Source organism: Nasonia vitripennis, chromosome 4 (assembly GCF_009193385.2).
Source record: "Nasonia vitripennis strain AsymCx chromosome 4, Nvit_psr_1.1, whole genome shotgun sequence".
Classification (NCBI taxonomy): Eukaryota; Metazoa; Arthropoda; class Insecta; order Hymenoptera; family Pteromalidae; genus Nasonia; species Nasonia vitripennis.
Genome location: NC_045760.1, coordinates 18,993,266 through 19,020,174, shown reverse-complemented (window position 1 = coordinate 19,020,174; position 26,909 = coordinate 18,993,266). Strand labels below are relative to the sequence as shown.

At 38.5% G+C, this 26,909-nt stretch overlaps 2 protein-coding genes across 10 annotated transcripts; one reads left to right on the top strand and one right to left on the bottom strand.

The window, feature by feature from the left end:
* The first annotated feature begins 10 nt into the window (after nt 1-10).
* Nucleotides 11-9,981, top strand: LOC100678511 (serine/threonine-protein phosphatase 6 regulatory ankyrin repeat subunit A). Of its 5 annotated transcripts, none has more exons than XM_032599008.1 (8): nt 18-624; nt 2,426-2,558; nt 2,674-2,798; nt 2,989-3,087; nt 3,890-3,988; nt 6,558-6,782; nt 8,115-8,552; nt 9,307-9,981. In XM_032599008.1, the coding sequence occupies exons 2-8, from the start codon at nt 2,540-2,542 to the stop codon at nt 9,574-9,576; spliced, it is 1,275 nt and encodes a 424-aa protein (XP_032454899.1). In that variant the 5' UTR covers nt 18-624; nt 2,426-2,539; the 3' UTR covers nt 9,577-9,981. The 5 variants fall into 5 exon arrangements, with proteins under 5 accessions (XP_031784676.1, XP_032454899.1, XP_008205616.1 ...); XM_008207394.3 differs by having other exon boundaries at nt 18-743; XM_032599009.1 differs by lacking the exon at nt 2,989-3,087 and having other exon boundaries at nt 30-192; nt 552-743.
* On the bottom strand, nt 9,700-25,787 carry LOC100119283 (heterogeneous nuclear ribonucleoprotein 27C). 5 transcript variants are annotated; one of them, XM_031928812.2, is made up of 8 exons: nt 25,567-25,787; nt 24,192-24,399; nt 23,906-24,092; nt 23,136-23,218; nt 22,234-22,621; nt 21,175-21,381; nt 19,562-19,717; nt 9,700-10,331 (listed from the first exon to the last, which is right to left on the bottom strand). In XM_031928812.2, the coding sequence occupies exons 1-8, from the start codon at nt 25,602-25,604 to the stop codon at nt 10,153-10,155; spliced, it is 1,446 nt and encodes a 481-aa protein (XP_031784672.1). In that variant the 5' UTR covers nt 25,605-25,787; the 3' UTR covers nt 9,700-10,152. The 5 variants fall into 5 exon arrangements, with proteins under 5 accessions (XP_031784672.1, XP_031784671.1, XP_031784674.1 ...); XM_031928811.1 differs by lacking the exon at nt 25,567-25,787 and adding an exon at nt 24,908-25,227; XM_031928814.2 differs by lacking the exon at nt 25,567-25,787 and adding an exon at nt 24,908-25,226 and having other exon boundaries at nt 9,700-10,386.
* Nucleotides 25,788-26,909: the final 1,122 nt, after the last annotated feature.

Sequence of the window (26,909 nt, the reverse complement as noted above, 5' to 3'; positions counted from 1 at the left end):
CTGCACGAATTGCTGCACCGCCGAACTCTGCAGTTGGCGGTGGCAACGCGATCCGCGCGCACATTGACTCCGCCCTTACTTACTCATTTAAACTCCGGGTGCACGTGAACTCGCTTGTGTCTCTACAGCTGCGTAAGATGTTTATAGTTTAGACACTTTTGTGCCTCGGTATCCACGAAGTTTTGTGTTAAAGTATGTCATTTTGTATAGCGCGCGTTTCTTTTTCTTTACTGTATATTTTCGCACACTGCTCTGTGCGAGAGCCTTATGAGAAATTGAGCGTCTGAGCTTTTCAAAAATTAAACTACTTAGCGCGGTGATGTTCGCTTTTGATGTTTAATTCGGCTATATTTAGCCTTCCGCGAGGCGCTAATAGAATCTTAAAGTGGTTTTATCGGGGAAGCCGGAGATGCGTTTTGAAATAATTTAGCGAAATTGCTTGTTGGACTTTAACGTTCTGCTTTGAACTAGCTGCTGTATTTACTCTCAGAATAAGCGCATGGTAGTCGGATAAAAGAGAGCAAATCAAGTAAATTTACAAACGCCTGCAGCCGTTGGATCGCGCTCATCGAATATTGAGAAGATCCAGAGTCAGCTGACCGACGTCGGCATGCAGTATGGCAGGTATATACGAACCCTCGACCCGGTGAGTTTCTCTCCAGAGAGCAACCAAGTGGAATGGGGATCGCGCGCAATTTGTTTAGCGACCGCTTAATACATACGCGCTGGACGGATAATAATAGGTTAGTGGTATTTCATTCGTTGTCAAATGTATTGATCTACGCGAGTACCAATACTATAATGCAGATGCTTCATTCAGTTGACTCATTAATTGACGTTATACTGCATTTGGCCTTCCGATGATTTTCACACGTCTTTTGCGTGGATTACGCGCGTCGGATCACCAAGTCGACGATCAATTTCGCATTGATGTGTACAACAAAGCTCTCAGAGGCGGACGGAACGTCTCGTTGTTACCGCTGAGATGAGTTTCAGGAGCGTAAACTGTTTTTAAAAAGCGAGTACCTGCTTTTTAATAGTCTTTGTTTTCTGGGGACAAAGGGGGATTAATTGGAATTATAAGCCTTGGATGCGTCTTTTAATTGCGCTATGCGATCAACGCGGATAATGAGGGCAGTAGTCGCTTTAAAATCGGAGAATCGGTTAATTAAAACGTTAGTTAAATTTTAATTAAAGCAAAATTTCATGTCAATTCTACTTGTATTCACGATGTTTGATGTTATTTCGATCAAAACAACACGCGTATTTCGGTATGAAGCAATGCGCATTTGAATTATTAATTTGCATTTAATCAGCTCAACGAGCTTCTGTTGCGTTGCAATTTGTTGAACAATAACAGCATTTCCTCGCGCGTGAATTTTAATGAAGTATGTATGTACGTGTGGTGTATGTATACATGCGTCGTTACACAGTTGAGAGTTGTTTGAAATCAGATGCACACAGAAATTAATGCGAGAGGATACGCACGTGTTTCCAGAGAAAGAAAATCTGCGAGACGAAATAGTTTAAGTATAGCTGCAGTATAATGATCTGCAATGCCGTATATTAGCTTAAAATTAAAGACAATACGGCGAAAAGATAAAACAAAGTAAGCATGTAGTGGCCATGTCGACAAGTTTCAAAGATGTTTGAGGAGCAGCTGTCGTTTCTCTTTCGGCAAATAGAGGTTCAAGAGTTTAAAGAAGCGCAAGAACTACTTTCTTTAAACCTCTATCGTCCCTCTTAAGATTTTCGAAAATTTAACGATCATAGTTTGCGCATTCCGAGACATCGTCCTTTAGAATGTCTATAGGAGAAAATTGGTAAAGTTTTTTAATAAGCGGTTCCCGTAGTTCTGTTGAATCAACGCGTAGGTAATATTCAATTGACTCTTTTGTACCTTTCCAGAACTAGCCCGAAGTGAATTTGCCTATCTGCTTTCTAAATAGAATTTCAGCTCTTTTGGAGCTCACTGCCGTAGCAAACGAACGTCTACGCTTTTTGTAGCAAGTAAATGGGAATCATTCAAAGCAACGTTCACTTTCGCAACAAATCAAAGCTCATGCGTGCAAGGGATGTAAAACCGCGCGCTCCGAGTCGTATCCGGACTACCGCGTCATATAGTAGTAGAGAGGCAAAACACAGGTATCGTCGCGAGCGCGTTTCTAAAAATAGCTCTCGGAAAATTGCAAATCTCACGGCAGTCCGATAAAGAACTTCTCAACTTTTGACCCGAAATTGGCGCAGCCGAGCAGTAAAACGTTCTTTCTCTCTCACTTTCGCGCGCGCGTCGGAACAATCGAGTTTCCGCAGCGGCGCGAAAGCTCTCGCATACATACATAGTCGTAGATAAGTAATGAAGCGTCTGGATCGATCTTGTCATATGTGTGTGACCGCGTATATGTAAAAGTTTCGTTAATTTTAGGCAACGGAAGGCTGGGAGATGAAGAGCAGCCCCGCCGAGAGCTATAGACACGGCAGAATGATTGGCCGGCCGATCAGCAGTCATCCTGAATGACCCTGAGCGACAGAGAGAAATATGACTAAAGTTTACAGAAGTAAGTTCGGAGAGGCAGAGAGGCAGATAGGGAGAGAATCGAATTATCAATTATCGAGAGCGAGTGAGAGCCATAATGTATAGCTACTAGCTGCGGGTGTCGATACATGTTTCAGCCGCCGCCGGAGTCGTGATGGAGAAGGAGCTGCTACTGCACGAGGCTGTCATCAGCAATGAGGCCGAGACGGTAAGGAGGATTCTGGAAGACAGGGAAGGCCTCAACGTCGACTGTCGGAACAACGTAATTCTTCTCGTTCTATATGGATTTTAGTATACATTACACTACTTGCTATAGCTGTAGATCAAGCATGACTTTTGAGAGAGAGAGAGAGAGAGAGAGGGAGAGTGAGAGAGAGAGAGAGAGAGAGAGAGAGAGAGAGAGAGAGAGAGAGAGAGGATTGACAGGAGGACTGTTTGCATGTATTGCGCAGTACGGCAGGGCTCCGATCCATTTGGCGGCTTCGCGCGGCAACATCGAGATACTCGATTTGCTGATCAAAGCCGACTGCGATGTCGAAGCTAAAGACAAGGTGGGTATATTTGTGTTTACGTATACGCGGCTAAAGAGGTCAAGATATTCCTTTGAATTTTTCATTAATCCCCTCAAGTATTTAAAGCTCCGATCGAGACGGCGGTCTTCGAATGTTATGTCGAAGGGGTTTCGAAATAAAATACGTACGCGGTAGTGCAAATTGGAGCAGTTCGTTGAAGTGGATGTTCGTGAGTTACTGGGATATTGTATAAATCCCGAAAGAAGTTGTAAGTTCTCTCCCGCAGTCACTCAATTATGTTGACCCGATAAGAATATGAAGTATATCGACGTGGCCATAAATTGTGACGCGTGTAACACTATAGGTTGTATATAGTCGAAAAGTTTATTGAGATGGATCGCTTCGAAGAGTTTTGGCAGAAGCGAGCCTTATCTTGAATATTCGAAAAACCAATAATAACGGCGCTCTATCGCTGCAAGATCTAAACAAATCACGCTTTTCAAAACACGTAAAAGCTTTGTAGTAAAATCGCTTCTTTTGTTCGAACAGTACCGGGATTTCGAAAATATTCCAGAGCGAAAATTCACTGTACCCATTCACCGGGGATTAAAATGCCAATCAAACGAAAGTATTTCCTCTACGTACAATTCCATCTATCGGAACCTGACAAAAATGGAATCACTTTGAAAGATCCGATATATATATATATATATATATAGCGGATAAAATAAAAGTGCTGAAGTGTTGCATGTATTCGTGCAAATACCCAGATTAATTTTAAAAGCCGTTGCATTCGTTTTCGCTGAGTAATTTCTCTCGTTTTCATCTGATTCCCGCCAAGTTTGGAATGCGAGCGCTGCACATGGCGGCGTGGTACGGACAACAAGATGCCGTCGACGTACTACTCGATGCCGGAGCCCTTTCCTCGGCACTTGACAAGGTATTTTTCCATTTTATTATGAGAAACTGTGGGTTTCAAGGATAGTTTACAGCGAAGCAACATTCCTTTTCACCTACGCCTTCGACATTTTACGGCGAATGAAAAATATTTCTACTCGGGCCTCGAATACGAAGAAAAAAAGCGCTGCCAAATTCATTGGCACTTAGCTTCCTTCAACTATATTTATAAGTCCAATAAATAAAATATTGTTTTAATATATCTATATATCTGCTTGCTAATGTATGAGGCGATTTTTGATACACAATTTAATAAAAATTTTGGATAGTTCATTGTCCAAAAGTTTGCAGACCCCTCTGTTTTCTTATTATAGAATACGAACACTGTCGTCAATTTTTTTTCACAGAAATTCACGCATGTTTACATGTGTTCCTAACCAACCTAACCATCAAAACAGCAGGTTATTCATTAGATAAGTCGCTCGCGCAATTTTCAAGAAAACGATTTTTACATTTTAGCTCTTTAGTTGAAAACCGCTTGATGGAATCGTTTAAAATTTTAACAGCAGATAGCTTTTTTTATAGTGAATCACCAAATAAAATTTTTAAGCATTTGACTATATTGTTTTAGAGATATAAGAAATCAAAAAATTTTCAAAAAAATATTGAAACCTTGATATCTTACAAACCATAGGGGTTTGAAAGTTGTGCAAACTTAGCCAAAACACATAAAATATCTACTTTTTCCCGAAATCTCAAGTGCAATAAGGCCTTTTTGCGTCCGTAATCGAGGCACAAAAAAAACTCATGTTATTCAGTTTTCGATTTATTACTGAAAAAATAAGTAGTCAAATCACTTGAAATTTTAATGGGGCATAGTTTGACACGTGACCCATTGGCATAATTTTTTTCGCGAGGTTATGACGTTTAGTTTCAGAGATATGAATTAAAAAAAAAAATCGCCTTTTTCATTTTATCTGCCGAACAAAGCGGCCAATCCCGAGCACCAAACGAGGAAAAGTAGGTAATTTTATTCTCTTTCAAATGCATTATAGCAGAATTGTTTGTAACAATGGGATGCTTGAAAATAACGCAAAATAGCGTTTTTTAAAAATCAAAAAAATGGCCATAAAAAATATAGTTAAGAAATTAAAAAATAACTGTTTTTCCCGAATTCAGAATCCAAAAATATGCATGTCATATTTTATTGATATTGACAAAGTAGTTCCAGAAATATTACGGTATACATACACACACCCACACATCGACACACACACACACACACTGAGAGAAAAGAATCCTTGACACAAAGAAGAATTCTTAACTGTTAAGAAAATTGGATTAAAATATGGACAAATCCAAGCGTCTTAACAGTTAGGTTTTCAGATTTTTGAATTTTCGTAACTTTCTTTCCGTCAACGTAAAATCACTAGCACTTTATAATTACTTGTTTTCACTTCTTATTATCATTTAGTATCGCTCTGAGACTATTCGATGTTGAAAGATTTTTGCACAATATATTCGAATCATAGCACGATAGGTATCATACGAATATAAACTTACACGCATAACCCCGCTTTTCTGTGTGCATGAAACAATCACAAAAGTATTTATGCATACAGAATCTTCGACTTCATCGAACAAACCCTGCGGTATTTTAAATGTTGTACATCAATATGCTTTCTTCCAGGTACGTAAAAAAAGCATATCGCGCGTGAAATAGTATAAACGCATGTACGGGTCTCCGATTGCAGCCGACACGTTTCGACGCCTCGCGTACTCGCGTGCCGACGAGTAATAGTTAAGAATTCTTCTCTTACTATGAAGAAATTTTCGTTTGCAGCAAATACATGAAAAATAAGCTGTGGTTAAGTCGCAAATCCTTTGCGACAAGGATTCTTTTCTCTCAGTGGCACACACACACACACACACACACACACACACACACACATATCCATACGGACATTTTCCAAAAACACTTGATTTGAACTTCTAACGCACTAAAAAGTATTTTCCAGAAGTTTTGAAGAAACTCAAAACTTTACTATTACAAAGCTTCCTCTAGGAGGAAGCAAAAGACGTAAAAAGTGAAGCATTTTTTAAATCAGCCTATATCCTATATCTTAATATGTTTGAAATTGATTCTTTGGATAAAAGAGGTAAATATTGCTTTAATTTAAACACTGGCTAAAAAAATTTAAAAAAACGAATGAATGAACAAAGAGAAACCTCAGTTTCTTGCATAATGACGTAGAAAATAGCTTCAAAATATGCTGATGTTAAAATAAGCTATTATATATTTTTCAAATAACTGTAGCGACGTTTTTTATCTTGCAAGGTACTATTTTTCAAAAGAAGCAACATCCTCGCGGCCTCCAAACTAACTCCGTAAAAAACTTCCTTTATTCGCCTTATTTATACGTCCCGCAGCTTTCGAGGTACTTTTCGAATTTTCTCTCCCGCGCGCGCAATTCAAGCACATTATAGGACTATCCCAAAGCTCATAAATCACGGCAACTCGAACAACAAAGTTCACTCGCGCAAGTCGAATCACAAAAGCACCTCGAGGACTTTGCGCACACAATTATATAATCACTTATCTCCTTCCTCAGAAGCACCGAACACTTCTGATGATGGTAGCGCGTTCAAGCGGCTGTAGTGAGTCCTTATTGGAGCACATCCTGAGCCGAGCAAACCTCGACCCGGCGATCGAAGCTCGCGCCAGGGACTGTGACGGCTGTTCCGTACTTCATCACGCGGCCAGGGCTGGCGAAACTCGGGCCATTCAGACCCTTGCCAGGATTTTGCCTGAGCTCGAAATCGAGGCCCGCGATCAGGTGAGCCATTGTAATTTGCGGTGAAGGTTTTTTCTTCCCGGACATGAATTACTTTTTTGCCGAAAGACCTTATGGGGCTTCTTTTTGCTATGCTTTATATGCGCGCGCGCGCGTGTGAAGTACGAGCTGCGGCGGTGAGTAATTAAAAAGCGCGTTTTAGTTTCGGAATGAAGCGCGCGGTCTTTTAATAAGGGGGAAGAACTTTTTTATGGACTTTTTATGCAAGACAGGGCTGCTTTAGGAGAATTAACGCTTTCATTTAACACTTTTTTAAGATGTGTTTTATGACACTTGGAGTCGAGTTAATCATTCCGCGGATCGTAAGACAGAAGACGCGAGTTTTCACATCATAAAGGACGCGGAAGTTGATTCATATTTTGAAAGGAGTGTATTGTGTTCTCGTCACCCCTCTCTAGTACATCTAGAGAGCTGAGGATGAAAAATTTACCTGTGGGGTTTTTATTTTCAGCATATTGCTCGTAGAAAAAAAACGATGTTGGAAAGTCAAGGAGTTTGCAAGGTTTTAAATGTTTTCCTTTGCTATACTTTGCAATTTTCAATAACTAGCTAACTTGAGATTAGAATTAGTTCAAAATCGAAACTACATTCATACCGGATATTCGTTTTTCAACCAATCAAATCGCTTTATTAACGGCTTCACAACATCCGGTCAACTCTTTTTTAAGAGAAAAAAAAATGATAAAAGTATAAATTATAGACGATTCGTAATTTTGTCGACGTGTTTTCTTTGAAAAAGAATTTAGTTTCAACTTTAAAGCGGGATTCGAGTGTAAATAATCCTATATGCTTTTGATGCATCTGGACCGGAAGACTAGAAACCAACATCTTGAAAAAAAAAAAAAAAAAATACACCGAGTTCAAAGAAGTTTACTTTTGGTCGTTTAGAAATATGAATTACTTTCAAACTTCTGTAAATACAAGGTAAAAATAATTGAGTAATTTGTTGCGATTGTCAGATGAACCACAGGAATAAAAGAATTACGTTACATTGTCGTAAGCCAAATCGTAACGTTAGTCACGCGTTTTAAACAATGTTTATATACTTTGTCAGATTTTAAAAAAGCTTGTAAAATAACGCTTTGCGATTTGTTTTGATTGAACTAGATTATTTTCGTATCAGCTGGCTTAAAAATAAGTGTTTAAACTTTTAATTTCCGAGTTAAAAAAATGCTCAATAATACATTTTCGTTAAAATTTTTAGTGGGGACTTCCCTAAAACAAAAACCAATTGAAAGGATTTTTCATAGCAGATCAGAGCTGCGTAAAAAGAAAAAATGAACAACCCCCAAACACTAAAAATAACCATTTCAGCGCGGCCAAACAGCCCTGCACTACGCCTGTGCAACCGGTCAACAAGAGGCCGCCTCTTGCCTCCTGGAACTGGGCGCCTCTGCTCGTCAGCAGGACTACGAAGGCAACACAGCCCTCCACCTAGCCGCGGCTAACCGCGAGAGTCGCCTTTTTGCTTGGCTTCTGAGCCGCTGCGCCGCTGGCGTGGAAAGAACGAGTCTCCTACGCACAGCAGACCGCCGTGGTTACACAGCCCTCCACCTGGCCGCCAGCCTCGGCTGCAGCCTTATTCTCGGCGATGTCCTCGCGGAACTCGAACGCGAACAGCAGAGACCACAAGCTCTGGCGAGTCGATGTTTGGAGGGCAATACACCTCTGCATTTAGCTGCTCAGATGAACCAAACGCAGGCCTGCGACATGCTCATCGACGCTGGCGCTTCGCTCAACGCGCTGAACACGGTGAGAGATTTACAGGATTTATCGTACTGAGTCGGTGACGACTGGTTTTTTCTTTTTTTATTATTTGATCGATTTCGAACCAACGCATATCGCCGAGTGGGGGATTATTTGGAACAACGCTTTTTCCGTTCTATCTTGATTCGCGTTTCCAAGAGCGCAAGCTCTCCGAGTAAAGCAAACATTTCCGTCGAGTGGGTATAAAAACATCCGATGAACACGGTCGATCGATCGCAGTTTTATGAAAAGAGCGCACCTTGAATTCCAGCTACTCCTTTTATAATACGCGTTATAAAAAGATCACGATTTTGCGCGAAGCAACGATATACCTATATTGCTTGGACGCGTAATTAAATTTGAACGCGTTGCACTTTCGCGTTTAATTATATTTTAACGCGCGTTAGCAACAGAAGCAACGAGAAATTTGATTTTATTCATGCAACGCTTGTAAAGTGCGTATAATTAAATGGGTCAATAAAGTTACCTCCGCAAAATCGCGTGTAACCAAATGAGCTGTACGCATCAGTGCGCCCTACACTCTGATTTGAGGAAATTTTTCCCAGCGTTAAGTAAAAGGCTATACACACGCTTCTGTCGATACAGAGTGCGCGTGACACCTTAATAACTTTACTCTTGACGCGAGCCCAGCGGCTTTGTGCGTTCATTGATAAACCGATAGTCAATTGCACGCGCGCGCGCTCACGATAGGTCCTCAAAGTTCGTAACTATTTATAAACTCGTTCGCTCACGCACGCAGAAGATGCAGACGCCGTTGCAGCTGGCCACCGAGATGGGCCACAGTCATGTCTGTCGTCTACTCGTCGCAGCCTCCGAGCCTAATAATGTTGAGGCCTCGGCAGCCGAAGGTGGCAGCGGCAGCCAGCAGGAGGGGACGGCGTTGCACGTAGCCGCTAGGACCAGCCTCGCGAGCATCGCCAATATCATCGCTCGCACTGCCAGACTGGACTACCCCGCGATGCTGATCAAAGGCACTCGGGCAATTTTCAACTCGCCCGAGGAGCCGTGATGCGAGTACTCGATCGTTTACACTCGCAAACCTCAATTAATGCTTGGATTTTATATATATATATAACGTATATAAATATAGAGATGTACGTATGATGTAATTGTGATCACATGACACGTGGCGCTCGGTTTAGTACAACGTTTTTTATTAAGCTTGAATATTGTCTCTTCATTCACTTCAATTTGACTCTCTTGTGACTACGTAGATCTACATGTAAGCATTCTCACCCATATACATATCTCTTTTGTATACAACAAACAGTCGCCCTGATGTAATCTACGCGTACTAATGTGTCAGCTCAGGCGAGCCTCTTACACAAACCTACACATATCTTACTATATGTATATCAATTGTACTAAGTAGCTATACCAACCAGTAATAAAAAAAGTAATGATAAAAGTTAAACGACAACTTATTGCAGCATACAATTGACTTATACTTTATAACTTACTTACTTAAAGCTATACAATCGAGGTAGACCTGCCTTAATTAACGTACTTAATAGTATGAGAGCCATATTAGACGTGTATAATCGGATGGATCGGAATGAGCGAATAAGGCATGAAAAACTTTCTTCTATCGTCGATACGGATGGTAGCTGTTGCCGCTGTTGGTAAGCGCGTGTGTCCGTTGGGGTCCGCCAGAGCCGGTGGCCGGTCCCACCTCTCCGTTTCCTCCGACGAAGTCGTTGTTGCTGCTGGTTGGTCCGTTTGGACCTCTACCACTGCTGCTGCTGCTGTGGCCTCCTCCTCCTCCTGTCAGGGACGATCGACAAATCAAAGTCATTGAGTTCTCCTCCGTCCGTTCTCCCTTTAGCACATCTCGTAGTTAACATTAATATTTATTGCGTTATCGTTGCATTTTATTTTATCAACCACTACTTCGTTTTAAAGCAGTGGACCACCTCTTTCGCATTGCTCCTTTCACACATAATATAGACTCTTTCAATCTCTCAACAGATGTCTAAAGCAGCAAGCGTGCATTATACTCGTCTTATAACGTTCACTCGATTTCCAGTAAATAGCGTCGAACCTCAACCCGTTGAAATTTGATTGTAGTCGGGGAGAGCTGATTATTTTTTTGTTAATTTTGCCAACAAACTCGCTCGTGTATAGATAAGTACAAGCTAACTTATTATATTACGAGCGAAGCAAAGCTTTCTTGCGCTGCGATAGCAAAAGCTATGCATCACGAAAGATGATAATTAAAAAAAAATATATATATTTCAAGTACCTTGAAGGTAATAAGAAATAATAATATCAAAAACTAAATTAAAGCACAATAACAAAACTATAACGCCGTTTTGATTTATAGAACTAAAATTAATGGTTGTAATTTAAACTTAAATATACTTAACACGCTAATAACTATCAAACTATCACTTTGTGTATAAGAGACAAAAAATAAAAAAGATATTTCAGATTGGGATCTAAAGGATCATGAGAAAAGGATGGAATAAAGAGATAAGATCTCGTGTATTCTTCAGTATCTTTTTTTCTCCATTTAATTATCGTCCTCATAATCATCTATACCATAGCATATATTTATGAATAATCCATTTGTTTTTTATCTCTATTTTTAAACATTATATCGTACTCACTATAATTATTTATCGTGTCAACTTATGATTAATATATAGCTATGTGTATATATATATATATATATATATATATATATATATATATATATAATCGTAATAGTGATAACGTATAGTTAATAGTAGGTAGTAATATTAATATTATTATTAGCGTTATTGTTATCATTATCATTATCATTATTGTTATTATTATCATATCTTAAGTATCGATTAATCAATTGTTAACCCTTTTTGTCAGGCGAAAAGTTCTGTCCATATATGCAGTACACCATTTGACCACAATCGAGTCCACCTGGACCCTCGTTTTAATATATATATATATATATATATATATATATATATATATATATGCGCACATACACACACCTCCATATATGCGATATAGATATTTAGAAAAAAACATACTAAAAACGTATAATATACGGCGCCAAGAAACACATGTATCGTTTTGTTTTGCGTTTGTCAATTATCTCTGATCCTTTTATTATTACGTATACCCAAATATTATGTACTCGATTAATTTCATACTTATGATAATAAACATTACCCATATAACTATACTTTTTAATCTTTTGCTTAAAATTTTTCCACAAAGATTTGAGAAACTCGCCTGCACACTCAACTCTCGTTAATCTATGATATTTATATTTGTGTGTGTGTGTTATGTTCGTGTGTCTGTACGCGTCGATGATAATATGTAAGTTTTGGTAGAAAAGTTTCTCGAGAGCATGTGGAGACAGTTTGTGTCTTAAAACTATAGGTTAATGTTAATTCAATCGAATTAAATCACACTTGCTTAACTTAACAGTTTTCTAGATTCCAAAATAAACGGCAACACCTATACTCTCATCCTGATTCCAGTTTACATTTGTATTTAAATATCGCGGTTAATATGTATAAAGTTTGTTGTCGTTTTTTGACGGCGTGGGAAATAAAACTCGCACTCGAAAAAGTCAGTGTTTTTCCTTACTCTATATAATATCCCGAGATCGATCGTTATGTTCAGACTTATTTAGTCGTTCTAAAAATGTTTCTCTTATATTTGTATCCTTAGTATCCGGCGACGTTATTTCATAATTTGTTCACTACTTTATATATATATATATATATATATATATATATATATATATATATATATATATATATATATATATATATATATATATATATATATTAAATCTTTAGTCAGTTTACCAAAATTCCGTATATTGTGTGTGTGTGTATATACACATATAATAACGTATCATACTGATCCAGTCGCTTGCTCGCATATTATAACAATATAGCTATATGTCAATGAAAATTACAAATTGTTCGTTTGCTTTACCGCGCCCAATATCTTCTCGAGAGCTGCGATTTGTTTTTCACGCATTTATAGCATAGGGAACGATTACTGATGAGGAAAATAATTGTGATATAACGATAATAGACTGTCGGGTGTGAGTCTTTTTTTTAAGGTCGATGAAGTAAGTGTAACAAGAGCAACGAAATGGAGTCGAATAGTTTTCACGCGTTCATTGTATCGTGACGACATAAGCGCTAAGAGTCTTTGAGGTACAGCAAGTACTTTGAACTTCGTCAGGGATTCTATCATTTAACCATAAATCGTCGTTTTCCTTTTTATTTCTTGTCCTTCCTTTATTATTTTTCCTTGTCATTCCTTTATTACCTATGATATTTTTACAGTACTTCTTAGGGGTCACGCTAGCATCACCCTCTCATTGCATAACGCGCTAAATTCTTTTTTGCATTTTTATAATTAAATCTCCTTAACTATTTTAAATTACAGATAATTGCATTCACGCTCCGACACTGAAATCTCGTCGAGCGAGATCTTTCAGAGCATCGCGACTCCAACTTTAACGACAATTAAATGTACAACGTAAATCGTTTGAACTAACGCGAAAAATGAGGGAAGATTTTAGCGAGAAGCACGTATACAAACTTTCGTCTAAAGTTGCTTTTCAGGCGGACAATATGCCTCTATCCATCTGCAGAAAAATTAGCGTCAGTCGCACGGGCATCGATGAATTAACGCGCAAGAGTCCGACGAAGCATGCACCTATTCCAGCGAACGCGACTTTGTTTTCCAAATTAATAACAGCAACAGGTCAAACGAACGAAAGTAGATACCAGAAAAAAGCAACACTTAGCCTATATCGATCAACGAATTCCCAAAACGAAATTACAAACAAGAACTGAGACACGGTTATGACGTTTTCAAAACAAAATTAGAAGTTCCAAGCAAGATCGATCAAAAGATTGCTTAAGGGCCCTTAAAGCCTCTATAATACGGTACAGACGGTAGTGAGGAAACGCGTGCTGCGATGAAATATAATCGAACGAATGATTTTGTGCGAGCTATACGTATAACATAACGACAAATTGCATAAAGTCATAACAATTAAGGAAATACCGCGTGTGGCAGTGGATATATATATATATATATATATATAAATATATATATATATATATATATATATATATATATATATATATATATATATATATAAATATATAAAACTGAGATATAGCAAATATAGACGGTTCGACGTGAACACAAGGACGAGAGATTGGTATGGAAAGATCATCGAAGGAGCTCGGGAATTATGACAATACATAGCTGTTTCTCATGCTTTCATTTCTCTGTGTGTATAATACGTATATTTTTTCCTTTTTTTCTTCTGTTTAATAATAACTCAAGCGATTCCCAGAATGTACTTGTTCGTTAAAAGTAATTTATAATATGTATATATAGTTATAGTAAAATGTTTCAAGCGCTGTATATTAAAAATCATCATCACTCTTATGAAAAATACATATTAGATTGATATATATATATATATATATATATATATATATATATATATATATATAGTAATATTAGAATTACATTTGACTTTCGTTTATCTTGCATATATACGAAGGTTAATAATAATGAAAGGACGAGGTGAAACACAAACAAAGAGTCTTATAGCTAAACCGAGGGATCATATGTGTATTTAAAAAGAAAGAAAAAAATGAGCTGTTTAAACAGTGTAATAATAATAGTAATAATAATAATAATAATTAGAGAAAAATTATATAATAAAGAATTAAAAGCAAAGTATTCACACACATACATATATTTATATATGTATGTATACTTATGTATGTAGGAGTAGTAAATCCGATCGAGTCATACGATTTATTACAGCACGAATATATATATATATATATATATATATATATATATATATGTATAAGAAGTAGAAGAAGCGTGCTGCGCAATGTCCTGCAACCTTCTTTTGTCTCTCGTTGAAAATTTCTGTCAAGGGAGAGCGTAGGAGCGCAAGAAGCAACGATCGAAGCTCTTCCCTTGCCCGTCTGAGGTGGGACGGGCGAGAGAAGAATGCGGCCTTTAATTTTTTTTCTCTATACTTATTAGTTGGCTTTTTTATCTCGATTCCTTAAATTCTTAAATTAGATACATACTGGATCGTGCGTTTAACTCGTTTGTACAAATCGCGGACTTGGTCGTATTCAAAGTATTACAGTCACCGCGCGCGGTTATTAATTACCATACTTTAAAGAAAAAATCCAACATCGTATCCTTATCATGAACATCGTCATCGTTTTATCACGAGCATCACCGAAGCATAGCTTTATCGCAAAATTTGTCTCATTATGCCGTAAATGTATTAAATTACATTAGAAGTGAGAGCACGCTAGCGTTTATCGTTTATAGTTTATTATTTTAAAAGTAAAACTCATCATCAACTTACGAGAGTGAACGGTATATAGGAGAGTAAAGAACTTGATTTCACGATCTCTATAAGACATATACGTATAGATAATTATGTAATTGTATTTTAATTAGTCGCTAAAACCAGTCTTTATTGAACGGGCCATTCTTGGCGGAATCCCGATTGAATTATTTAATCTATATAAACTTGACATTATGTTTATCGTTTACGAAAAAACTTTCTTCCTATCTCTATTATCTTCCCTTATCCCTTGCTCTCCCGCTCTTTCGCTCCGTACTTCTCTCTCTCTCTCTCTCGCGCGCGCGCACAAACGCATTCAATCCTCCATGCGATCTGACATTCGTTTGCTCCTGGTAATTTGCGCATCGAGTACTATTATAGGTACTTACAGTTTTATGAGCCTATTTAGTATTTCCGATCGACTAATTATCACGATATAATTAAACGTAAAACTCGATGTGCTTGGCGCGCTTGGTATTGATCAGCCTATTCAGTGCAGCTCGTTCACTCGCTCGCTCTCATTCCCAAACACAACATGTCTTCACTTACTCATGCAATCGCTCGCTCGTTCGCTCTCTCTTTCTCTCGCTCTCTTACTTTTCATTAATCTCTTATGCCTATTTTTGTCTTCTCTAAAAATTTTGTCGATTTGTTTCTTTATCATTAACTTTAAATCTTTACGACTTATCAGTTTTGTTGCTTTTCTCTAAGAATTAGCAGCTTTTAAAACTTTATTAACCATTAATCAACGAAGGAGGCAAAGCGTTGCCTGTTTTTTCTCTAAAAAATTTGTCTCCATAATTATATGTATTCTTAAATTAAACTCTCCTCGTCTAAGGGGTTCTCAGTCGACTTAATTAGGGTGCAATCGATATTTGATTTTGTCTTTTCTTACACAGTTGTTTTAATTTCTATTATGTTTGCTTGTTTTCTTATACTTTGCGAGTGTGTCTGTGCTTATACATTATACATGAGCAAAAGCCGCGAGTGGTGTATTTCTTATAAAAAACGAACGACTTAAACCGAAGAGAGATTATTAGAAAAGTAGTTAACAACCCTGAGAGCAAGCCGACGCGGACGCGGCCAAATAGTAGTTAATAAACGATTCCTTAATAATCCAAAAATTTAACTTTTTCCCTAAGAGCTATTCTTTTACAGCGATAAGTCAATATAAGTTTCTGTGTTCATTCCGTTTTCGAAAAATACTAATGATATTTTCAAGTATAAATATATTCATCTGTTTAGCCTTAATAAACGCCTTTATCCGTTTTAATCCGTCAATCATTATATTATAATTCATTAATTATACGCTCGTCTTACTCGTCTTTTACTTTTTAATATTATTTGCCTTATTATTTGTGCCCTACGCCGTTTATATTCATTACGTAATTATTTAAAGCTGGCGACATCGCTTCAAATTACACCTAAAGCTCTCGGATCAACGAGACTTATTATTAAAAATTCTTATTTATCAAGGTCACTGAAATTCGAGATATAATCGATTGATTATCAAGTCGGAGAGAAGAGAGATCATTCAAACTATTCTTCCTTACTTTCTTTCTTACTTAATTTTTTTTTTATTTACATACGAAGATTGATGTACTCTTAATAAAAGCCAATTAAACATTATCCAAAAACACCAGTGCCTCTGGCTAGTATTAGTAGTGACTAATAATTTTTTTCATTAAATTTATTTAGTTTATCGAGTTACTTACGACTTATGACGCAATTTTACTTAAATTTTCGTTTATCATTATTATCTTTATTCTTAGTAGAAAACAAATCATTTGAAACATGTCAGTTCTGTATAATCTATATAGTGTATAGAAGGCTTCGAAAATGTCCGGCTCGGGGTATTATAGAGAAGCAGAAAAATAAATATTAAAATAATTTAAATACACGTTATATAACGATACGCCGGCAGTAGTTTCTCAAAAAGGAAACTCTCCGGAGAGGAGCGAGAGTCAGAACTAAAGTTAAATCTATCTTCTAAATCCGTTTATTTATTATTATCATTATTATGAAACCAGAATGTCAATAAAAAAAATATATACGCAAGGCACAAATAATAAATGGCAAAAGTTCTTGTTGTACAGTATCGATAGATTAGTTTTTCACAATAACAGTTATAGTTGTAATAGTAAATAATAGCCATAGCAAAGCTATAAGTATTTTAGTCCATGTTGGAATAATCGTAATAATAACCATAAAATTACAATAACAATGATCATAATAATATTATAATATTCGTTATAAAAAAATGATGTATGTTTACATCAACATGCCTAATCATTAATAACTATTACAAAACCGAGGTAAAACATATGTATATTTATATATATAAATTAAAAAAATCAGTTCATTTCTTAAATCCAACGAGACGATTAAAAATGGTTTTTAATTTACATTTCGCATGAAGAAGTTGAAGGCTTATATGCAACGATTCTCCTGTTCTCTCGTCTCTTTTTTCCATTAAGCTTGTGCATAAAAATAAACTTTTGCTAACAGTTCAACTAACGCATGAAGTAGGAAAATAGTTGTAATAGATAATAATAGCAATAATAATAATGATGATATTCAATATATGAGAATAAAAGTCTCGAGAAAAAAAACGTAAAAAAAAACAAGAGGAAAAAGAGACAAGAAACTTATTAAATGAGTATACAGGCGCCGATTTTGTACAGCATACAAAAGTAAAATTACGACATACGATAAAAATAGGCTAAAAAAAGATCACGAAGGAACCCATGTCCTGATGTCAGTTGATTTACAAACACGCATACACAATTGTCAAAATTAGATCTAAGTATGTTACACTACTGTCGAATAGTTTATTTAATTATTGGTAGAGTCGGCCTATGATATTGACTTATATAACCGCATTATTAATTCGTCGTTTCTTTCTTTCTGTTTATTCGTTATTAACTACTACACAATAGTAGATCCGTATTGATTGTAAAGGGTTGGTCGTCTCGATACTGCGAACCTGTCGCTTAAATTTAGTTTGTCGACCTTCTGACACTCACATTCGTTCTCACTATCTTTCTTTCTATCACTCTTTCTCTGTCTCTTGCTCAGACAATCATAACTTCATCAACTTGCATGCCCATCCACATGTACACATGCACTCTCGCCATATCTGTCTCATTCTAAAAGTAATTTTTAATATTAAACTCGTAATTCTTTTTCTATTGTAACGTACATCGCCGTTGAGAGATACACGAGCACCAAATTTTACAATTTGATAGAGGTTCAATATCAAAAGAATAATGCACTTAAATAGAACTTGATTTGTGAGTTTTTTCAGATACAATTGTGCTTTCATGGAGTAGTGAAAAATTAACAAATGTTAAAAGATATCTGTTTTAAAAAGATAGAGGGCTCGTCCATCTCTCGGTTTAGCGTTAGGGCCACTGCGGTGATCGCCTTCGTCGTCGGTTCCTCTTTTCTTTTTTTCGATCGCTCCTTCGTCTCGATTGTAGAAATTCAACTTTTCTGGTATTTTTTTAAGTTTTATGTTTTTAAAATTTTTTTCCGTCCAATTAGGATTTTTCATTTAATTTTAAAGGTCGCAGAATCTATAAACGACATATATAAGCATGATTAGTTTTCTGCCCTCGGTGTCCCAGCGCCGTAGGGCTTTCTCGCTTGCACCATGGGTGGTCTATTGTCGGTTTGATCTCGACGATAATATTTCTACGTTTAACTTGCATAATTTGAATTTTCCCCATCATATTTTTGTTCGTACAATATAAATTGCTATAGTTTTTGCAAGCGATCAAACTTCGTCTTCGACTATTTTTTTTTTTGTTTTTCTTTGTTTTCATCGAAATTTGACGCTTTGCATGCCAGTAAAAAGAATTTCTACCTCAACTTTTCCAGTTTAACTCAGAGCTCGACGCGACTGTTCGCGAACGTCTTACTTATAGTTGAAAGTGTTGAAAGTACTTATTGATTTAAATGAAATCCTAGCGAACTTTCGCGTCGATCGTTCGATTGTTTAACGTTACATTGTTCATCATATACACAATTGACCTTTTACCTTATCTTATTTTAATCATTACATCGTTACAGCGTTATAACATTACATCTACTTATTATACTTTCTTTGACACATGATTTTTGTTTTTGTCTTTTGAGCTCCTTATAATATTACATAATCGTGATCTAGGCAAAAGTTCGTTAGGATCGGATCAGGTCATAGGTCAGGTAAATTCAGTGTGCTTTAAAGGTTCGTGTAAATGTGTGTGAGTGTGAGTGCGCGCCCAAGACGCGTTTGTGTGACTGTCTTTATGTAGATGTATAGGGAGGAAGATGTGTGAGTGTGTATAGTAATAATCTGAAATGCCGTGAACAGTTATTGAAAGTATCTATCAAGTTGATGGACGTTGGTCGCTGCTGGGAGAGACGTAGACAGTTGAGTTGAAAAGGTTTGCTCAGCTGGTAGATTGAGGTTGCGAATGAGGTCCGAGAGTGCAAAAGTAAATGGACAACCCACGAGAGCAAGGCCTTAAAGCCTTGGGCGCTTGTCAGGTCCGTGAAGACGGAAATTTTGGTTGAAATTAAAATGGTCATGAGGTGGGCCACTCTTTGAAATCAAAGCCTTGCTGGCCGGGTTTAGGAGCGCTGGCGGCATACCCACCTTGGCTGCTCTCGCCGCCCTGATAAGAACGCTGAGGATAACTCGTGTCTGCATAGTTGCTGTAGCCGGTGTAGCCGGCGTAGTCCGGCGTTTTGGCCGAGCTGCTGCTTGATCCCGGCGCTCCTGAACCGCTCGTCTGTCTTGAGTACATGTCACCTGCAATAACAAACGATCGTTACTGATCATGTTCTTTCTCCCTTGCGCTATTTCTTCTGCTCTGCTAACTTTTTATTTCCTTATCAAACTAAACAATAAGAAAATTGTCTTCGTTGAGCCTTTGCGCTCGTTCAAAGCTTTATCTATAAATATATGTATGTATGTATTGTTGTAACTCTTAGAAAAGTAAAACAAAGTCGTAAAAACAGAAAAAGTAATTCAGGCACACAATGAACAAGCAAATGTTTAAGACTTTTAAAACATCTATAGATGTGGCATCAACATTGAAAAACCCATTACCATCTACTGATTATGTGCGCAGTACCTCCTTGGCATCTCTGTTATTCAAGTATAGTTGATCTTATCTCAAAACAGGTTTGTCATTGTTGATGAAAAATTAACTATTTTTACTAACAAGAAGGGAGAGAAAGCACATGAAGGTTGACAGGAAATGCATTATCCTAAGCTACCAACTATTTTTTACAAATGCATGATATTTCCTTTGTGCGTTTTAACCAATTAAGTTGTTCTAATTTGACTAAATCCTAAATAAACTTTTAATAAATTTGATTATCATTATTAGTAGTACCAGCATTGTCAACTACGTCTTCGATTAACGAATAAAGACAGTATATGGATAACTTGATGCGCAAGGTTAATTTATCACCATACCCAGGAGAGCTGCAATGTGGCGGTCTCTATGTTTGCATGATATACAGAAAGAAAATACCATAGACAACTAAAAAAATTCAATTGAATATCACCTATATGATCAAACTTATGATTAAAACACTGCCTATTAAGTAAATAGTTTACAAGATAAGAAAGAAATTGCCCAAATCTGAAAAATTCTAGAGAAAGCCTACTTGTTTACAAGTACAAACAGGTAGGTTAATTATTATGATCCATCCAGTAAAACGTAACAAAAACGTGGTGTTAATGTAAGAATGTAAAACTGAATAAAGAAGATCGTGTGAGTGTGTGACAGAAAACAAAGTAAAGAGAAAAAGAAAGTGATAACCGTGACGTGCAGCATATCCAGATATGATTTTGGAAGGATGCATTTAGGTAAACGTGTTATAGTTCAAGACATAAAGCAGAATGTGATCCGAATGGAGTAAGACCACGTTTGGCGTCGTACAGTAATAATAAGTAAAAACAGAGTGTATAGGAAGCTGCGGACAACTGGGCGATGCACTAAAGGCTAAGTACAAGAAAGCTGGTGGATGGTTTGGAATTTTCTGATTGGATAATAGTATAGAGAAAGAGAGAGAGTTAAGAGAAGCTGGTCCACTAAAGAATCTCAAGTCTATCATTGCAGTCAGATGAAATACAGTAAATATACAACATAGAGAGAAAGAGAGATAAAAAAAGATTTGGGGGATTTGGAGAATGGATAGCTGGACTTGGAGGCTAGGTTGCATTTGCATTGATTTTGACTGAGCTTGAAGACTCACCCGGTGGACCAGAGGGGTTCGAGTTGGAGTTTGGCTGCGAGGAGTTAGGCTGAGGGGGCTGGGGTGGAGGCTGGCTTGAGTGCCCGGGTGGAGGGCCATTTTGTGGCATGTTCCACGAGTTCCAGGAAGCTCCTGGTCCTCCTCCCGCAGCCCCGCCAGTACCCGCCGTGGGCCCATAGCCCCCTGAAGCGGCCGCTGCCGGCCCACCTGCGATCATTAACCACACAAACATAGTTCACCAACTGCAACTCTACAACAGCCTTCCTCCCTTCCTAACTTTAGCCAAGGCTGCCAGTTATCTCTATTCCCCCTTCTCTTTTCAACTCAACAAGCACCCTTGCTGCTTTGTACATACATTGAAGAACAGATCATTATCCATTTCTCTCTTTGTTCTCATTTCTTTTATTGTATTTTTCTTTCCACTTAGTTTTTTCAGGGGGCAGCAAAGTACTTCACTCTTTTAAACTTCTTCTTCCTTTAATTTTTCAAACTCCAAGCAGGATGGATAAGGATTGGACAGGATGAAAATTATCTTTTGCTGTGTTATTAGTAAAAGTATACATTTAACTATTCTTCAAGAAGAGAGAGATAGATAAAGAAAGGAGGAGGAACGACAAAACAAAAGATCGTTTGCATGAATGCAACAGATATACTTGCATTATTGGCAATCATATTGATTTTTGAAATGTTTATAGATAAGCCTGACAAGCTGTTTAGTAGTTCAAATTGCAGTGATATATTAAATTCTTGCCTCAAATAACTTTTTGGGAACATTCGTTTATAAGATCCACGGAAGAAATCGCGGCACTGCGAATAAACGCCTGAGAGATCGACCCAACACGACACCGTGTAAAGTGTAAAACAACGTTGAAACGACTCGGCCAATAGGCGCAGAGGACCCGCGCATGCGCACCTGCCGACGAGGCGATAGTGCGGCAATCTCGGTTTTCCCAGTGCCTCAATTTTGCTCCCCTTGCCGGCCTATCCCGGTCGCACTGGTTACGCTTCTATTTTAGTCTAAAAAGAGAAAGAAGCAAGAACTCGCTTATTGAGACTGACCATAGCTTCCATAAGCCTGATTAGCTGCAGCTGGCTGGACGTTGTAACTGCTGCCCCACTGGTGAGGTGGTGGTGGTGGGATCTGCTGTTGCTGCGGTGGTCCTGGTGGTGCACCCCAACCCTGAGCGTTGTACTGAGTGCTGTAGCCGGCATATCCACCGGTCTGAGGGTTGGTACCCCATCCCTGGTACTGCTGCATCATGTTACCTGGTGGTCCCATGGGTCCACCCATCATCGGCCCTCCCATCTGTCCGTTAGGTCCGCCCATCGGACCCATATTTCCGGCCATACCCATTGGCGGTCCCTGCTGGGGAGGACCCCACTGGCCTTGATGGGTGTCGTTCATCTTGCTCGACGAGTCTCGTGGCTCGGCGCGCTTAATCTCAACCTGCGAACAAAAGAGCCAGTGCATGTAGACAGAACTGTGGCAAACGCGCGCGAATCGCGGTGTACGCAAAACTTTGCGAGGGATCAAAGATTTGCGTCATTTTCCGTTCTCTTTTCGTTCTTCAAGTTACCACAAAGAAGATGTTAGATTATTTTATTATTAGTTAAATTGTGAAAAAAAATTGCTAAAAGTATGTAAAATTAAATTTAAGAAACTTTAACATAAGACACTATAATACCTATAGTCATAAAATAGAATCTAAATCTAGCATAATAAGTACATTATATTAAACATACGTTTAAAGGAACTTATTGTCTACTACAGTCAAAAACTTAAGGTAAACTCTTATACAATGATAATTAAGTGTACAGTAAGTTTAAATTTACCTAAAATATAACTTATCTTACATGTATATGTATATCAATAATCGTTCCAAAACATCGTTGCAGCCTCATGAGCTTATTGTATTCATTAAGTTATAAGTATAGAGTCGTTTCGTGCATATATGCTATACCTGTTTTCCATTCAAGTTGACAAAGTGTTCTCCAACGCATCGGTCCACTGCATCTTCATCCTCGAAGCTGAGAAAGCCAAATCCTGCCATCCAAATGCGACACAACGTATATAAAAAAATTGTCCGTCGAGTATTCATCGAAGCAATTACAAATCTTTTTTTTTAATTATTAGAGACACCACCGCCATCGAAAAGTTTTCACTAACAATCATTATTTTTACATATACACAGCGTCGAAAGTATTCATATTCTTATTAATTTTATAAAGATAATAATCATTCTTTTGATTAAATTTACAAGTACAACACAGTTTATCTTAGCTCATATAATTACACATAAATAATTATAAATATCTTAAGAGTATAGCCTGACTCTATGCCTTAAGCTACACTTAGAATTTAAATGTGCGCATTGTTTATAAAATGAATGAAGTATATCCAATGGAGCCAATCATCGTGTTGAACTTATGCACCAATTATGCCGGTCGAGAAAGGTAAACCAGAAATATGTATCAAAGTGTCAATGTGCACTATATCCAGGGCAAGACTCGAGGCACATAAATGCATAAATTCAGGCACATGGCTGAATTTAAAAGGAGTTGAAAAAAAAAATAAGAATGAAAAACAAGAAAACTCATAAAATACAATTAACCTTAGAATAAGTATATAACAATACCGTAGACTTAAATACGGAAGTAATGACTTTTCAAAATGACAAGTGTGCTCTCTTTTAAAAAAAAATATAATAATCTAGAAGCAGGGTAATCTCACCTCTGGATTTCTTCTTCTCCTGGTCGTACATAATGACCACCTCCATGACCTTGCCAAAGCGCTGGAAGAAAGATCTGAGATCCGTTTCGGTGACGTTGCTGGGCAGCCCGCCAAGGAAGACCTTGGGAAAGCCTCCGCTGCGCTTGGGCTTCTGGAGTGTACGGGGGTTGCAGGGCTTGGGGTCGATCTGAGAGAAACAGAGAGAAATAAGGCCAGGTGAGATAAAGGCCTCGAAGAAGTGGCATCGCTGACTGGAGGGGAAAGGGACAGGTAAAGGCTTACTCACCGTGCGTCCATCTAGCTGATGGGGTCCGTTTTGGAGCACAAGCCCGACGTTGGAGGGGTCGCTAAAGGTGACGAAGCCGAAGCCACGGCTCCGACCTGACTCGCTGTTCTTCATAACGACGCAGTCTATGACTTCGCCGTAGCGGCTGAAGTAGCGCTGGAGATTCTCCTGAGTCGTTTCCCATGACAGGCCGCCAACGAACAATTTTCTGAAATGCAAACGGCGTACACGCAGTTAGCCGGCTGCTAGTTGTTACAAAATTACACGTATACAGGCGAAAACCGGTTCGACCGTTTTTCTCGATGGAGAAGATTCGGGGAGTTAAGAGCGTGCCCGGAAAAGAAAGAAAGAGGCTCCATCTCTCTCTTCTCCGGAGCTGTGTGCGTGAGAGAGAGAGAGAGAGAGAGAGAGAGAGAGAGAGAGAGAGAGAGAGAGAGAGAGAGAGCGAGAGGGAGAGAGAGCGACAGAGAACGAAGCCAAAAGGTGGAAGAACGAACGCCGGTTTGTGGCGGTGGCGTCCACCTTATGCTCGACCTCTCGGCGTGGACGCGCCTCTCCTCTCGGGGACGACGCTTCCAGCTATACACATGCACATACGCGCTGAAGCGGCCGCAGAAAAAAAAGTAAGACACGAGGCCAGACAAATGGCCAAGGAATGGCGAGTCCCGCGGAATCGGGCAAGCCAAGCGAGAAAGAATCTTGTTCCAACGACTTACCCCTTTTCGTCGTCGTCCATTTCGTTCTTCACTCTCATAATATTCACTTAAAACTACGGGAGCCTACTAGTTGTCGGCAGAGTACTCGGGCGCCTCGGGAATATGGCAGCGCTTTTAGGTGGCTCTCTGCGTGTGCGACGATGTTGTACACGTACGTGAGCCGCGCGCGCGCAAGAGAGAGGAGCGGAGTCGACAATGTGTGTTGTAGGTGTGCGTGCAACTGTATGCGTCTCGGACGAGGCTAATGGCTCCTGTCTCTCTCTCCGGCCGTACGCTGTGTCCGCTGATGCCGAACTGAGCTCGGCGGCGACGGCGCTGCTATGCGATCTTCACCGGCGGTGCGAGAAGGACACCAACAGGCACAGACTGTTCTGGCCCCGCGCCGCGCGTCACTTCCGAGTGAGAGAGAAAGAGAGAGAGAGAGAGAGAGAGAGAGAGAGAGAGCGGCGAGTTGTGTGGATGCAGCGCCGCCACCGCTACACTAACTACCACGTGACTCAACGCCGAATTATGCGCTATGTATACAGGTATGTACCCATGATACGTATGCTGGAGACGCGCTTTTGCTCGTCTATACGAGTATTATAACCAACAGGATGTAGCCGTGTATACTATGTGCGAGGGATTCGAATGCAGGATAAGTTGTATACGTCGCTTACTTATGGCTGGGTCTGGAGCGTCTCGGGCCGTTCGCCATGATTTTTCTGCTTTTTTTTAAGGATGCAATCAAACGTCTTGAACGATTTGCTACTGAGACGACCGAACTAGGGTTATGGGATCGTCTTGAATTTGTTTTTTCTGCAAACGTATACTTAAAGGACGAGCTTATGCTGAAAATATGGTTGATGTATCGAAGCTCTTTTGTTTGTTTGTTTATTCGTTAGTGCGCATTTTAATCGGTTTTCGGCGTGTCGCTGCCGAGTTGTGTATATAGACATATACAAACAAATGCCGCTATAAGCCGTGGAGGTGGCAAATTTTCATTGTGTGCGCGCGCGAGTTCTGCGTTGATATAACGAATAGATAACGGTGTTTTACGGGTCGAATGCTGTTGATGTTTTCCCTGAAATGATGCTCGAAGGCACGATATTTAAGCGATATTGCATATATATATATATATATATATATATATATATATATATATATATCCGTTGTGTACTAGAGCTGCAGTTTCGAGAAGACTCGCGTAGTACTGCGAAACTCCAGGCGTGCGATTTTCTCGGCGGGAAATTTGAAATGCAGGAGTTGACGCAACACGTGGCTTCGCTTGCGAATCGCCGTATAAGAATATGAGGATTGCATTATGCTGGTCATGCTCTGTGATACTAATGAAAAATGTACTCGCAGATATAATGAGATATAAAAGAGAATAACCCGATGAATAATTAATTAAGCTCACGGCATTGTTTTAAATATATTTTTAAAACAATGTATGTTTGAAGCCAACTTTTGTACCAGCCGATGTTTATTGAACCTTTTATTTTTAAACTTTCTATAAAATAATAATCTAAAAGTCTTTGCAGTAAATTTTATGATTAATACCTATACGCACCGCCTAGAAAGGGATGGATCAGTACATCATCAGGTAATATATAATTATCATGTCAATTAGCGCATGCAAGCGATAGACTAGTATAAAGCATTTGATAGGTATATAATGTATATGATACCACTTTGTACCGTTGTTTTTTTTTCGAGCAATTTAAATATAATATAACCTGTCTATTTATGCAGAACGAGCCGCTAAATAAGCTTGAAAATGCTCACTCAAATAAAAAGTTTCGTATTTGTAGAATAAAACGATTCGCAAATTTCGAACAGTAAAAAAGCAAGCCTTGAGATTTGTTGCCGGTTTTTGCCCCCAAAGGGACCTTCTTATCTCTATAACTCAAAACGACGCGTAGACAGATATCCGCCATACAAAAAGCCCATGTGAGCGACATACATTACGCGTACAAAGCAACACTGTACATTATCGTGTTTTTAAAATATAAATCCCCGT

Excerpts from the sequence above, each read along its gene's own strand:
- LOC100678511 (XM_032599008.1), top strand. Across the intron at positions 2,799-2,988 it reads ACGTCGACTGTCGGAACAAC|TACGGCAGGGCTCCGATCCA; the intron begins GTAATTCTTCTC and ends TGTATTGCGCAG. Across the intron at positions 6,783-8,114 it reads AAATCGAGGCCCGCGATCAG|CGCGGCCAAACAGCCCTGCA; the intron begins GTGAGCCATTGT and ends TAACCATTTCAG.
- LOC100119283 (XM_031928812.2), bottom strand. The coding sequence starts at position 25,604 with ATGGCGAACGGCCCGAGACGCTCCAGACCCAGCCATAA. Across the intron at positions 24,093-24,191 it reads ATCAGCTAGATGGACGCACG|ATCGACCCCAAGCCCTGCAA; the intron begins GTGAGTAAGCCT and ends TGTTTCTCTCAG. Across the intron at positions 22,622-23,135 it reads TCAACTTGAATGGAAAACAG|GTTGAGATTAAGCGCGCCGA; the intron begins GTATAGCATATA and ends TTTTGTTCGCAG.